Source organism: Mirounga angustirostris, unplaced genomic scaffold, assembly GCF_029215605.1.
Source record: "Mirounga angustirostris isolate CCGP_5_RB_7025 unplaced genomic scaffold, mMirAng1.0.hap1 SCAF_11, whole genome shotgun sequence".
NCBI lineage: Eukaryota > Metazoa > Chordata > Mammalia > Carnivora > Phocidae > Mirounga > Mirounga angustirostris.
Genome location: NW_026991719.1, coordinates 86818738 through 86834006, shown reverse-complemented (window position 1 = coordinate 86834006; position 15269 = coordinate 86818738). Strand labels below are relative to the sequence as shown.

At 33.8% G+C, this 15269-nt stretch overlaps 1 protein-coding gene across 6 annotated transcripts in view; it reads left to right on the top strand.

The window, feature by feature from the left end:
• RBM41 (RNA binding motif protein 41) overlaps positions 1-15269 on the top strand; it is a 105062-nt gene that overhangs the window by 51071 nt on the left and 38722 nt on the right. For 5 of the 6 annotated variants that reach the window (XM_054508830.2, XM_054508825.2, XM_045881147.3 and 2 more), the window contains 2 exons: positions 2300-2447; positions 3963-14220. In XM_054508830.2, coding sequence (XP_054364805.1) covers positions 2300-2447; positions 3963-4129 — 315 coding nt within the window. In that variant the 3' untranslated portion in view covers positions 4130-14220. Of the gene's footprint in view, positions 1-2299; positions 2448-3962; positions 14221-15269 lie in introns of those variants that run through there. The other variant, XM_054508827.2, reaches the window with a different exon arrangement.

Sequence of the window (15269 nt, the reverse complement as noted above, 5' to 3'; positions counted from 1 at the left end):
AGGTTTTCTAATTTTTTGGCATATAGTTGTTCATAGTAGTCTCTTGTAATCCTTTTTATTTCTGTGGCATTAGTTGTAACAGCTCCTCATTTATTTCTGATTTTATTTGAGACTTCTCTCTTTTTTCTCAGTTGAGCTAAAGGTAGTCAGTTTTGTTGATCTTTTTTTTTAAAAAAAATCGCTCTTAGTTTTTTTTCCCTAATCTCTTTTGTTTATTTCTGTTTGAATCTTTATTTCTTTCCTTCTACTAACTTTGGGCTTAGTTTTATCCTTTGTCTAGTTCCTTAAGTTGTAGAGCTGTTTATTTGAGATCTTTTTCTCTTCTCTTCTCTTCTCTTTTATTTTTTGAGTAGTCTCCAATGCCCAAGGTGGGGCTTGAACTCAAGACCCTGAGATCAAGAGTTGCATGCTTGACCGACTGAGCTAGCCAGGTACCCCTGAGATCTTCTTTTTTAATGTATGCATTTATGACTATAAAATTTCCTCTTAGTACTATTCTTGATGCATCTCATAAATGTTGTTATGTTGTCGTTTCATTTTCATTTGTCTTAAGATATTTTCTAATTTCCCTTCTTATTTCTTCTTTGACCCATTGGTTGTTCAAGAGTATGATGTTTAATTTCCACATATTTGTGAATTTTCTAGTTTTCCTTCTGCTATTGGAAGTGAGGTATTGAAAGGTCCTAGTATTACTGTGTTGCTATCTGTTTCTCCTTTCAGTTCTCTCAATGTTTGCTTCATATATTTAGGTGCTCTGATGTTGGGTGCATATATATTTATAGTTGTTATATCTTCTTGGTGAATTGACCCTTTTGTCATTATATAATGTCCATTTTTGTCTCTTGTGACAGTTTTTACTTAAAGTCTATTTTGTCTGATAAAAGCATGGCCACCCCTGCTTTCTTTTGGTTATCATTTGCATGGAATATCTTTCTCTGTCCTTTCATTTTCAGCTTATATGTGGCCTTAAAATATAAAGTGAGTTTCTTGTAGACAGTTATAGTTGGAACTTGTTTTTTTTTATTCATTCAGCCACTCTGTCTTTGGTTAGAGAGTTTAACATACTACTTACTCGTAGAGTAATTATTGATAGGGAAGGACTTACTATTGCCATTTATTATTTCTTTTCTGTCTTGTAGCTCATTTGTCCCTCTTTTCCTCTCTTGAAGTTTTCCTTTGTGTTTCATTGATTTTTTTCTAGTGATGTGCTTTTTTCCTTTCTTATTTTTTGTTTATCTTATATAGGTATTTTCTTTAGGGTTACAATGGGGCTTCCTTAAAACATAGTTATAAAAATCTATTTTAAGCTGGTAAGAACTTAAATTTAATTGCATTTGAGGGCTCTTTGTTGTTTTCTTGAATGTTCTTTTTTTTATAGCATCCCATTCTTAATAGAATATTGTCTCATTCCTCAGAGTATTAGTGATGATTTTTTGAAGTTTTCTTCACCCTGCATGGTCTGTTTTTTGTTTTTGTTTTTTTCCATTTGCTTTCATTTCTGTTTGTTCTGTTCTTTCTTTGACATTAGAGGCTTTCCTCAGATGCCTGGTAATCTGTGCCCATACTTATGAGTAGGGGCCAAAAAGCAGACAAGTGGCCCTTGTTGACTTTTAGCTTCATTTTAAAGTCATCTGGTTGGTCCATTTGTTGGAGAAATTCCCAATGCCAAACCAGTATTTTTTTTTATCTTTTCTCTAGGGGCTAATCATATTTAGTGTGCATTATTTCTCTTAATCTCCTTGTGTTCAGATATAGTATTTACACCCTCATCTGTGTCTGGCATTTCCCATATTCAGAAAATGAATTACCACTATTCACCGGGATTGGGATTGGCCTTTACCTGGTAGCTAATTTTAGGGGAAGATATTTAAGATCTAGTTGGTTTTTAAACAACTTTCAACCTACCCACCTTATCTTAACCTTATCCCTTTACATTCATTCTCAGAGGTACCTGAAGCTATCAGTTCCTAAACTGTTTGAGGATTCTTAGGTGTATACTGGGTTGGTTCCTGGCTTTCCCCACTGCAGGTTTAAGATTCACCTTTCTCGAGTACACTTACCTAATTATTTTCCAGCTTCCGGAATATTGCTGCTATTGCCTCCTTTCCTTGTTCTTTCTTATCTTGTGGGTTTGTGGGTTTTTTTAAGTCCCTATAGTTTTAGAGAGCTTTCGGGAGGGAGTGAAATTAGATGCATGTATTCAGTCTGCCATCTTTATATGAAACTAATTCTAACCAAAGTGAAATAGTTGCCTTACCTTCCTCATGTGATATTTCTGTTGATCCTCGGTTTATATTAGGTGTTATACCTGAAGAACCTTAGCCCTCGGGTGACCGAAAGAGATCTTGTCTCATTGTTCGCTCGGTTCCAGGAGAAAAAAGGACCACCAATTCAATTCCGAATGATGACTGGACGAATGAGGGGGCAGGCTTTTATCACCTTTCCCAGTAAGTAGCTTCTTCTGGATAATCAATTGTAGCATCAGTTCATTGGAGATTATTTATACCCTCTCGAATTTAAATCGAGCCCTTTGATTTCTCCATAGTACATAAGAAGCATGTGCTTGAACAAGCGCATGGGAAGAAGGAAAGAGAAGTAAGGAAACTATGTTTTCAGTATTTCTCTATCCTCCCTTCTGTGCTTCCTCTCCTCCATTGACAATACTTGACTGACCGCCTTATCCCATTGTCCTCAGTTTTCCCCAATCTTGGCACTCCCTTCTCTCTATCAAAATGTACCTTTTCCCTTTGCTGATGACAGTATTTCAAGTTATAATTATATTACTTATTAATATATTGGTATTCTGGTCAGAATACTTGTACTTGCCTTATGCCCTATTCCTTTGGGACTAAGAGATTATAAGTTAACATGCTAATTCACTAGTAATTCATAATTAGTGAATGATGTTAAATTCTTTTAACAGTTGTTTCTATCTTAATACATGACTTCAGTATCCTAATTAAAAGAGAACAATGATATAGGAATTTCATTTTCTATAACAGACCAGACTATCTTTTGGTGGTAGCTGGGTAAGAGCTACACCTTTCATTATCCCTAAACTATCATTACTTATAAATAGCCTAGTAGTCTATGTTTAGACAAGTACTTTTACATGTAAGCAGTACCAAAACTCCCCTCCACTTTTTTCATACATTTTTATGCCATCTTTCCTATCATGTTGAAGGTTTGTGGATCCTCTATACTAGTGGTTTTTATATAATAAAAAGATTTTATAAACAAAGTACTTTAAAGTGAACAGCTGTTTTACTAATAACAGTAGTATACAATTTGAAAATCTGTAGTATATACATATGTGAGACATAAATTGGTTTAGTCTAAAGACAGTGCTTGTCTACCTATGATTTCACAGACTCTGCGTAATAATTCCACTTCCAAATTTCCCACATCCAGGCTCTGAGGCCCATAAATGGAAAACTCCTGCTATACACTGTATACTCCCATACCTCAAGCATCCATATGCCTACAGGAATTCTCAAACTTATTTATCTCAATGAGGGCTCCCACTCTCCCATCAAAAGAAAAAAGTAACAAAGTGTCCTCAGTACCATGATAACATCTTTTATTCATGTCATCCAATTTGAAAATTATTTCATTATCACAATACCTGTAATCTGTTATCTAAGATAGAGGTTCATATATTATTAGTTATAGCTTAGCTTTCTTTGGCACACTATCTATATTCTTATTTCTTTAACCTTATCTTTGAATTAGGAGACACTCTAAACATCCATTTTAAGTTTTTATTGTCATTATTCTTAGCCATTAGTTTAATCTTGCTGAGTTGTACGAATTTGAGATTATGGAAAAGGTAATAAAATTAAATAACTATATAGCCTTATAGCCTATATTTAACTCCAAGGCAAAACAACATAAACTAGACTTGGAATAGAATTGAATTATTAAGCCCAATGTAAGTTGATGTTTTTTTCTTTCTCTTTTAGATAAGGAGATAGCAAGGCAAGCATTATATCTAGTAAATGGATATAAACTACGTGGGAAAATACTGGTGATAGAATTTGGAAAGAACAAAAAGCAACGGTCAGACCTCCAGGCCGCTTCTCTCATATCATCTGCTCCAGATAACACAGCAGAAATCAGTGGTAGCTAAAAGATATATAGATGGTGAGTCCCAGGAGGTCTTCCCTGCATCAGAATCTTGGATCTAGAATTTGTGTATAGATAGCAATTTGTTTGGATTTGAAGAAGAGAAACTAACTGAGGGAGAGAAAAACTAAGATAATCCCTCTCAGTTTCAGAATGAATTGGTAGAAAACATATTTTATAATCAAAGACAATATAGGACAGATATCTGCCAAGTATGAAGCATAGGGTACAAAGAGTATCATTTTCTCAGGATAAATTACAAATGATTATTTCTAAGGATTTTTTAAGATCTTTATAATTTATCTGGGGTCTTCAATATTTGTCTGTAAAGATAACATTCTTTCCAAGATTGCCTCCTATATGCAGAACTAAAACACTAATTAAATGTTGAAATACTTATTTACTAGAGCTCATTTATCCCTAATTATATCCACCTAGTAAATAAATGACCACCCCAGGCCTAAACATCAACAAATGCTGTTGAATGAGAACTATCAGCAGTGACAATATGTATTTTCATAAGTCAGTCCACATATTTAATGAATGCTTCCCCATAAAGTTATCAGTGTCTTCAAAAAGCTATATATTTTTCTAATGAAAGCATTTAGGTCAAAATACTGATGTTCTCATAGTCATTTAAGCTAGCTACCATTGAGTAATCATTGAATTCAAAGCAATAAACATTGAATGACTATCTAATATATATTATATATTAGGTATATGAATTTTAGAAGAGGAACATATTAGCAAACAATACTAAAGGAGGGTGGGGAGAAAGCATTCTCTAGAAGAGAGCCACCCATTCCCAAATCCCCCGGTTTGTTTGTAGTTGATTGAGAATAGAAAGAAAATACATGGATGAAGTAGTACAAACTTTGGAATCAGACCTGTGTTTGAACTTAACAGCCACACTTATCACTTCGTGACCTTGGCAAGTCACTTAATCTGAGCCTCAGTTTTCTCATCTATAAAATGAGGATAATAATCCTACTTACCTCATTGGGTTGTAAGTATTAAATGAGCTGATATTATTTTGGCTGAAGAACAGGAAGGAAAAAAATGAAGAAGGTTGAACAGAGAGTAGGACCATTAAACACTCCAACATGCTTGTAATGAGAGGACCAGAAAAAGAGAAGAGAAAGAAAGAAGCAGAAAAAATATTCCAATAAATAATGGATGTCAATGTCCCACATCCAAGAATTTCAACAAATGCCAAGTAGGATAAAGAAGAAATCCACAGACACATCATAATAAAAGTGCTAAAACTCAAAGACAGAGAAACTTGAAAGTAACAGGAGAAAAATGAAGCATCATTTACAAGAGAACCCCAATCAGATTAACAGCTGACTTCTCATCAGAAACAATGGAGGTGGCAGTGGAATAACATATTCAAAGTGCTCAAAGAAAACAACTGTCAGTATAGAATCCTATATCCAATAAAGCTGTGTTTTAAAAAATGAAGATAAAATGTAAGTCTTCCCACATAATCATAAACTGTTGTTGCTGGCAGACCTGACTTACAGGAAACATTAAAGGAAGTTCTTCAGGCAGAAAGCAGTGACCTCAGATAATAATTTAAATCTACATATATAGGAAAGTAGCACAGGTAAAAGTAATTGCATAATAAGAAGAGACAGTCTAAATGCATTTTTCTTCTCTTAATTGATTTAAAAAGTAATTTTATAAAGCAATATGTACATAGTTGCATTGTTGGGTTTATAACATATAAAAATGCAGTATATTTGCCAATAATAGGACATAGGAGGTGGGTGGAGGCAAAGCTGTATTGGACTATAGAAATGACTCCAGATGGTAACTCAAATCTACAGGAACAAGTGAAGAAAACAAGAAGTGGGAAATAAGACAGTTAATATAAAAAAGCATCAGATATTTATTTGCTCTTCTTTCTTCTCTGAGCTTCTTTAAAACACATAAAATTATACCAAGTAATAATTATAACAGTGTATTGTTGGGTTAATAATGTGTAGACATAATATGTGTAACAATAATAGTACAAAAAAGTGGGGGAAGAAATAAGTTTATATGGGAATAAGTTGTTTATATAATTGGAATTAAGTTTGTATTTATCTGAAGCCAATTCAGTTAAGATTTGTATGGTAAACCCTAGAGCAACCACTACGAAACTAACTTAAAATATATAGTGAAAATATTATTAAAAGAAATTTAAATTTCATTAGAAATTTAATTTCATTAAAATTTCATTAGAAAATATTCAGTACAAAAGGATGAATAGAGAAACAAAGACAAACTCCAGAGATATATAGGAAACAAACAGTAAAATGGCAGTCTTAAGTCCACCTATATTAATAATAACAATAAATATGAATGGATTAAACCAATCAAAGACAGAGAGTGTCAGACTGGGAAAAACAAGCAAGATTCACCTCTATGCTATTTGTTGGAGTCACACTTTATTTTTAAAGACACAAACAGATTGAAGGTAAAAGGATAGAAAAACATAGCAGTCAAATGGCAACTGTAAGAAAGCTGGAGTGGCTATACTAATATCAGATAATAGACTTTAAAACAAAAAATGTCATTAGACATAAAGAGTGACATCTTATAATGATAAGAGAATCAACCCATCAGAAAGATAGAGCAAAATTATATATGCATCTAACAGCAGAGCACCAAAATACATGAATCAAAAACTGAATTAAATGAAGGGAAAAACCCACAAGTCTACAATAAGAGTTGGGGTATTCAGTATCCCATTTTCATTAATAGAACAATGAGATAATAAACAAGGAAATAGAAGACTTGAACAGTGCCATAATGAACTAGACCTTAAAGTGATCTATAAAACACTTTACCCAGCACGAATGGAATGCATATTCTTCTTAAGGGCACATGAAATAGTTCCAGAATAGATCATATCATAGACCATAAAACAAACCTCAGTAAATTTAAGTGGACTGAAATCATGCAAGGTATGTTTTCTGACTCCTTGGAATAGAGTTAGAAATCAATAACAGAAAGTTGAAGGACTCATAAACATGAATTAGACACACTTTTAAATGACTGATGGGTCAAATAAAAAATCACAAGGGAAATTAGGAAGTCCTTTGAGATGAATGAAAATGAAGACATGACATACCAAAATGTGGGATGCACCAAAAGCAATGCTTGGAGAAAAATTTATAAATACTAATGCTTATATTTAACAAGAAGAAAGATCACATATAAATAACCTCATTTTATGCCTAAGACACTGGGAAAAGAGGAGCAAACTAAACTTAGAGTAAGCAGAAGGAAGAAAATAAAAAAGATTAGATAAATAAATGACAGGGAATACAAAAAGAGTAGAGAATGTCAATGAAACTAATAGTTGGTTCTATAAAAAAAGATCAACAAAAGTGACAAACCTTTTGTTAGATTGACCAGGGAAAAAAGAAGACTCAAATTACTAGAATCAGAAGTGAAGGAGGCAACATTACTACCAACCTTCTAGAAATAAAAAGTGTTATGAAGGAGCCCATGAACAATTATATAACAATAAATTAGATAACTTAGATGAAATGGAAAATTTCCTAGAAACTGACAAACTACTGGAACCAATGGAAAACAAAATCTGAAAATGTCTATAACAAGTAAAGAGGTTAATTAATAACTCTTAAAAATACCCACAAGAAAAAGCCTAGCCTCGAATGGCTTCTCAGATAAATTCTAGCAAACATTAAAGAAGAATTAATACAAATTCTTTACATACTCTTCCAAAAAGTAGAAGGAACACTTCTAATATATGCTACAAACATGAAAGAACCCTGAAAACATGCTAAATGAAAGAAGCCAGTAACAAAAGACTATATAATTATGTAATTCCATTTATATGAAGTGTCTAGAATTGGTAAATATATAGAGACAGTGGATTAGTGGTTGCTCAGGGCTGGGGGTGATAGCTGAATTGTATGAGGTTTCTTTAGAGGTTGATTAAAATGTTCTAAAATTGACTGTGGTGAAAATTGTACAACTCTATGAATATACTATGAATAATGAATTGTATACCTTAAATAGGTGAATTGTATTTTTATGAATTATATCTCAGAGTCACCAAAAAAAGAAATTGGATACAACCCAACTGTCCATCAATAGGAAAATGAATAATAAATCATGACACATTCATTTAGTGAAATACTATACATCCATTAAAATAATGGTGTATTATCTGTGAATACATTCTGATCTGTATGATGTACAGAATTTTGTATTTAAAAAGCAAGAAATGGTATAATGTGAATGCATTTTGTAAACAAAAGCATTTGTATATGTATGATACATGTGTATATAGGTATTTCTGAATAAATTTAGGAAAAAGCTGGGAAATATATATACCAAATTGTAAACCTTTTAGAAGTAGGATTAGATAGTCTGAAAGGGGACTTTTGCTTTATAAAATTTTTAAAGTGGTGTGATTTGGGGCAATTTTTACTTTTTTCAGTTTTTTTTAATTAAAAAAATTTTTTTTAATACTCTACAAATGATTTGGCTTCCAGAATATTTGTCAGGCCTGCTCTGAGGATATCATCTAACTGTACTCAGGACAAACTCCCATTCCTTTGATATAGTGCTCACTTAGGATTAACTCTTCAATTTTAAATATAGTGTGAGGGGAGGAAGTAAGTTATCCTGGTATAACCTCTTGTACATGTTACCCAGGGACATACTTCTAAGCTGGACTTTTCAGAAGAAACTTAGTCCTGTTGAGTGGAAAATCTCACTTCTGCCCTTTGCTAGACCTGCAGATCACTAACAACAGAGGAAAATAAAAATGGAGGATGTCCTTCAACTGGTGCATAAACAAACTGTAGTATGTCCATACAATAGAATCCTACTCAGCAATAAAAACTATGATGAACTGTGATACATGCAACAACTTGGATGAATCTCAAATGCATTTTGCTAAGTAAAAGAAGCCAAACTCAAAAGGCTACTTACAGTTTGATTCCATTTATATGATATTCTGGAAAAGGCAAAACTATAGGAACAGAGAACAAATCAGTGCATGTCAGGGGTTAAAAATGGCAGACTGATTACAAAATGGTAGCACAAGGAATTTGTTTTAATAATGGAAAGTTTCTGTGTCTTGATTATAGTTACTTGAGTGTATGCATTTGTCAAAACTAGAATTATATGCCAGAAAGGATGAATTTTACTATATGTGAATTTTTAAATAAATGTAATTTTTAATGGAGAGAAGTCATAAAGTATTGTTCCTATTCTGTGGTCTTTTAATTACATGGAAGACTTAAAGCCACTTAGCTACTATTCCTTATTTTCTGCACACAGGTCAGCAGAAATCATCAGTTAAAAACATCTACATATACGTACACACACACCCCCACCATAAAAAAGTCGAAAGACAAACTAGAAAATAATTTGCCATGCACAAGGAGCTAATTTCCTTAATATACAATATATATAATTTTCTTAATATACAAAAGTCAATAATGCAAGAAAAATATGGGTAAAAAAGAAAATTTATAGAAACAAATATAAATGGCTAATAAACTAAGATAAATATTCAGAGTAGTAATAAAAATTAGGACAATGAGCTCTCTTTTTAAAAAAAATTTAGATTTTTAGGAAAGTTACAAAAATAGCAAGAGTTACCATATATCCTTCACCCAGCCTCTTTTAATATTAACACCTTATATAACCATAGTTATAATTATCAAAAACAGGAAAATAATACTACTACAGTACTATTAATTAACTCACAGACCTTATTTGATTTTTTCCACTTGTGCCACTAATGTCTTTTTATGATCCAGGTGCAAATCCAGTATCCCACATTGCATTTATTATTTATTGTAGTTATTTTGTAGAATGTCCCTAATTAGGGTTTGTTTCATGATTTCCTATGATTAGACTGAGATTATATGTTTTTGTTAAGAATACCAGAGAAGTGATGTGCCCCCCCCTTTTTTATAGTTTCAGAGGTAGAATTTAGTGTTCATCAGTTGCATTAACACGCAGTGCTCATTACATCAACTGCCCTCCTTAATGCCCATCACTCAATTACCTCATCCCCCAACCCACCTCCCCCCTCCAGCAAACCTCAGTTTGTTTCCTAGAGTTCAGCATCTCTTATGGTTTGCCTCCCTCTCAATTTTCATCTTATTTTTCCTTCCCTTCCCCTATGTTCATCTGTTTTGTTTCTTAAATTCCACATATGAGTGAAATCATATGGTATTTGTCTTCCTCGGACTAATTTCACTTAGCATAGTACCCTCTAGTTCCATCCATGTCGTTGCAAATGGCAAGATTTCATTCTTTTTGATGAGTAATATTCCATTGTATACCAGTTCTTTATCCATCCATCTGTCGATGGACATCTGGGCTCTTTCCAAATTTTGGCTATTGTGGACATTGCTGCTATAAACATTTGCATGCATGTGCCCCTTTAAGTCACTATGTATCCTTTGGATAAATACCTAGTAGTTCAGTTGCTGGGTTGTAGAGTAACTCTTATTTTTAACTTTTTGGGGAAACTCCATACTGTTTTCAAGAGTAGCTGCACCAGTTTGTATGCCCACCAACAGTGTAAGAGAGGGTTCCCCATTCTCTGCATCTTCACCAACATCTGTTGTTTCCTGAGTTGTTAATTTTAGCCATTTTGACAGGTGTGAAGTGGTATCTCATTGTGGTTTTGATTTGTATTTCTCTGATGCCTAGTGATGAGCAGTTTTTCATGTGTCTGTTGGCCAGTTTTATGTCTTCTTTGGAGAAATGTCTGGTCATGTCTACTGCCCATTTCTTGACTGGATTATTTGTTCTTTGGGTATTGAGTTTGATAAGGTCTTTATAGATTGTGGATACTAGCCCTTTATCTTATAAGACGTTTGCAAATATCTTCTCCCATTCCGTAGGTTGCCTGTTAGTTTGTTGACTGTTTCCTTTGCTGTGCAAAAGCTGTTTATCTTGGTGAAGCCCCAATAGTTCATTTTTGCTTTTGTTTCCTTTGCCTTTGGAGATGTGCCTAGCAAGAACTTACTGCAGCTGAGGTAAAAAATAAAATGTTGCTGCCTGTGTTCTCCTCTAGGATTTTGATGGATTCATATTTAGGTCTTTCACCCATTTTGGGTTTATTTTTGTGTATGGGTTAAGGAAGTGGTCCAGTTTCATTCTTCTACATGTGGCTATCCAATTTTCCCAACACCGTTTGTTGAAGAGACTGTCTTTTTTCCATTGGATATTCTTTCCTGCTTTGTTGAAGATTAGTTGACCATAGAGTTGAGGGTCCATCTCTGAGTTCTCTATTCTGTTCCATTGATGTATTTGTTTTTGTGCCAGTGCCATATTGTCTTGAAGATTACAGCTTTGTAATACAGCTTGAAGTCCAGAATTGTGATGCCTCCCCAGCTTTGCTTTCCTTTTACAACATTCCTTTGGCTATTCAGGGACTTTTCTGGTTCCATACAAATTTTAGCATTGTTTATTGCAGCTCTGTGAAAAATGTTGATGGAATTTTGATAGGGATTACATTGAATATGTAGATTGCTTTGGGTAGCATACACCTTTTAACAATATTTTTTCTTCCAATCCATGAGCATGGAATGTTTTTCCATTTCTTTGTCTTCCTCAATTTCATTCATAATTGTTCTATAGTTTTCAAAGTACAAATCTTTTACCTCTTTGATTAGGTTTATTCCTAGGTATCTTAGGGTTTTGGTGCAATTGTAAATGGAATAGATTCCTCGATTTCTCTTTCTTCTGCCTCATTGTTAGTGTATTGAAATGCAACCGACTTCTATGCATTGATTTTATATCCTGCAATGGCTGAATTCCTGTATCAGTTCTAGCGATTTTTTGCTGGAGTCCTTTGGATTTTCTACATAGAGTATCATGTCATCTTTGAAGAGTGAAGGTTTGACTTCTTATGCTGATTTGTATGCCTTTTATTTCTTTTTGTTGTTTGATTGCTGAAGCTAGTAATTCCAGTACTGCGTTGAGCAACAGTGGTGAGGGTGGACATCCCTGTCGTGTTCCTGACCTTAATCCCACTTGGTCATGGTGAATAATACTTTTAATGTACTGTTGGATCCTATTGGCTAGTATTTTGATGAGAATTTTTGCATCCATGTTCATCAGGGATAATGGCCTATAATTCTCCTTTATAGTGGGGTCTTTGTCTGGTTTTCGAATCAAGATAATGCTGGCCTCATAGAAGGAGTTTAGAAGTTTTCTTTCCATTTCTATTTTTTGGAACAACTTGAGAAGAATAGGTATTAACTCTTCTTTAAATGTTTGGTAGAATTCCCCTGGGAAGCCATCTGGCCCTGGACTTTTGTTTGTTGGGAGATTTTGGATTACTGATTTAATTGCTTTGCTGGTTATGGGTCTGTTCAAATTTTCTATTTCTTCCTGTTTCAGCTTTGGTAATTTGTATGTTTCTAGGAATTTGTCCATCTTTTCCAGAATGCCCAGTTTGTTGGCATATAATTGCTCAGAATATTCTCTTATAATTGTGTTTCTGTGGTGTTGGTTGTGATCTCTCCTCTTTCATTCGTGACTTTATTTATTTGGTTCCTTTCTCTTTTCGTTATAATAAGTCTGGCTTGGGGTTTATCAATTTTGTTAATTCTTTCAAAGAACTAGCTCCTAGTTTCATTGGTCTCTTCTACTGGTTTTTTTTTTTTTATTTCTATATCATTGATTTCTGCTCTATTCTTTATTATTTCTCTTCTCCTGCTGGATTTAGGCTTTATTTGCTGTTCTTTTCCCAGCTCCTTTAGGTGTAAGTTTAGGCTGCATATTTGAGACTTTTCTTGCTTCTTGAGAAAGGCCTGTATTGCTATATACTTCTCTCTTAGGACCACTTTGCTGTATCCCAAAGGTTCTGAACTGTCGTGTTTTCATTTTCACTTTTTTTCCATGTAGTTTTTCAAATTCTTTTATTTCCTGCTTGACCCAATCATTCTTTAATAGAATGCTTTTTAACCTCCATGTATTTGTGTTCCTTCCAAATTTTTCTTGTGTTTGACATCAAGTTTTCAAGCATTGTGGTCTGAAAATATGCATGGTATAATCTTAATTTTTTATACTAGTTGAGACCTGATTTGTGACCTAGGATGTGATCTATTCTGGAGAATGTTCCATGTGCACTCAAGAAGAATGTGTATTCTGCTGCTTTAGGATGAAATGCTCTGAATATATCTGTGAAGTCTATCTGGTCCAATGTGTTATTCAAAGCCATCCTTTCCTTGTTGATCTTCTGCTTAGATGATTTGCTGTGAGTGGGGTGTTAAAATCCCCTACTATTATTGTAGTATTATCAATGAGTTTCTTTAATTTTGTTATTAATTCCTTTATATATTTGGCTGCTCCCAAGTTGGGGCATAAGTATTTACAATTGTTAGACCTTCTCGTTGGATAGAGCCCTTTATTATGATATAGTGTTCTTCTTCATCTCTTATTACAGTCTTTGTTTTAAAATCTAGTTTGTCTGATGTTGGTACGGCTACTCCAGCTTTCTTTTGATTTCCATTAGCATGATAGATGGTTCTCCACTGCTCACTTTCAATCTGGAGGTGTCTTTGTGTCAAAAAAGAGTCTTTTTAAAGCAGCATATGGATGGGTCTTGTTTTTTATCCATTCTGATACCCTATGTCTTTTTATTGGAGCATTTAGTCCATTTACATTCAGAATAATTATTTAAGGATAGGAATTTAGTGCCTTTGTATTACCTGTAGAGTCACTGTTTCTATAGATTGTTCCTTTCTGGTCTTTGTTATTTTTGGGCTCTCTCTTTGCTCAAAGGATCCCCTTTAATATTTCTTGCAGGGCTGATTTAGTGTTCACAAATTCCTTTAGTTTTTGTCCTAGATATTATCTCTCCTTCTATTCTGAATGACAGCCTTGCTGGATAAAGTATTCTTGGCTGCATATTTTTCCCATTTAGCATGTTGAATATATCATGCCAGTCCTTTCTGGGTGCCAGGTCTCTATGGACAGGTCTGCTGCAAGACTCATTTTTCTACCCTTGTAACAGGTTAAGGATCTCTTGTCCCAAGCTGCTTTCAAGATTCTTTCTTTATCTTTGAAATTTGCAAGCTTCACTATTATATGTCGAGGTGTTGACCTATTTTTATTGATTTTGAGGGGGGCTCTCTGTACCTCCTGGACTAGAATGCCTGTTTTCTTCCCCAGATTAGGGAAATTCTCAGCCATAATTTGTTCAAATAAACCTTCTGCCCCTTTCTCCCTCTCTTCATCTTCCGGGACCCTTATTATCCAGATATTGCTTTGCTTTATAGAATCACTGAGCTCTCTAAGTCTCCCTTCATGATCCAGTAGTTGTCTTTCTCTCCTCTTTTCAGCTTCCTTATTCTCCATTATTTTATCTTCTATATCACTGACTCTCTCTTCTGCCTTGTTTATCCTTGCTTTTAGAGCCTCCATTTGGGACTGCATCTCAGTAATAGCATTTTAAATTTCAGCCTGACTAGATTATAGTTCTTTTATTTCTGCAGTAGGGATTCTCTAGAGTCTTCTATGCTTTTTTTTCAAGCCCTGCTAGTATCTTTATAATCGTTGTTTTAAATTCTAGTTCAGACATCCTACTTATATCCATATTGATTAAATCTCTGGCAGTGAGTACTACCTTCTGTTCTTTCTTTTGGGGTAAATTTCTCCATCTCATAAGTTTGTCCAGAAAAGAATAGAAGAAAGAAAGAGAAAAGACAATAATAACAACAACAGAAAAACAAAACAAAACAAAATAAGAAAAAAGCAGACAAGAAACAAAACAGGACAAAAAAAAACAAACCTAGATCCTGGGTGTGTTTTGGCCTGCTTGTTAAAGAAACTGGATCCCCAAATAGGAAAGAAAGAACAACTTATATATACTCAAAAATATACATAAGAAAAATACAATGAAATAAGATAAAATACAATGAAAGGAAATAAAATATATATGATATATATAAACAAAAATTAAAAATGAATTTAGAAAGAATTGAAAAAATAAGAAAATTGCCGAGAAAATAATACCGAGAGACTAAAGAATAAAGAAAACCACAAATGCTATATACTGTTTTCCCCAAGAGCTGAAGCTTTGGTTCTCTATGATCAGTAGACTTGGTGCTAGCCAGTTGTTCCTACTGGTCTTCTAGGGGAGGCAC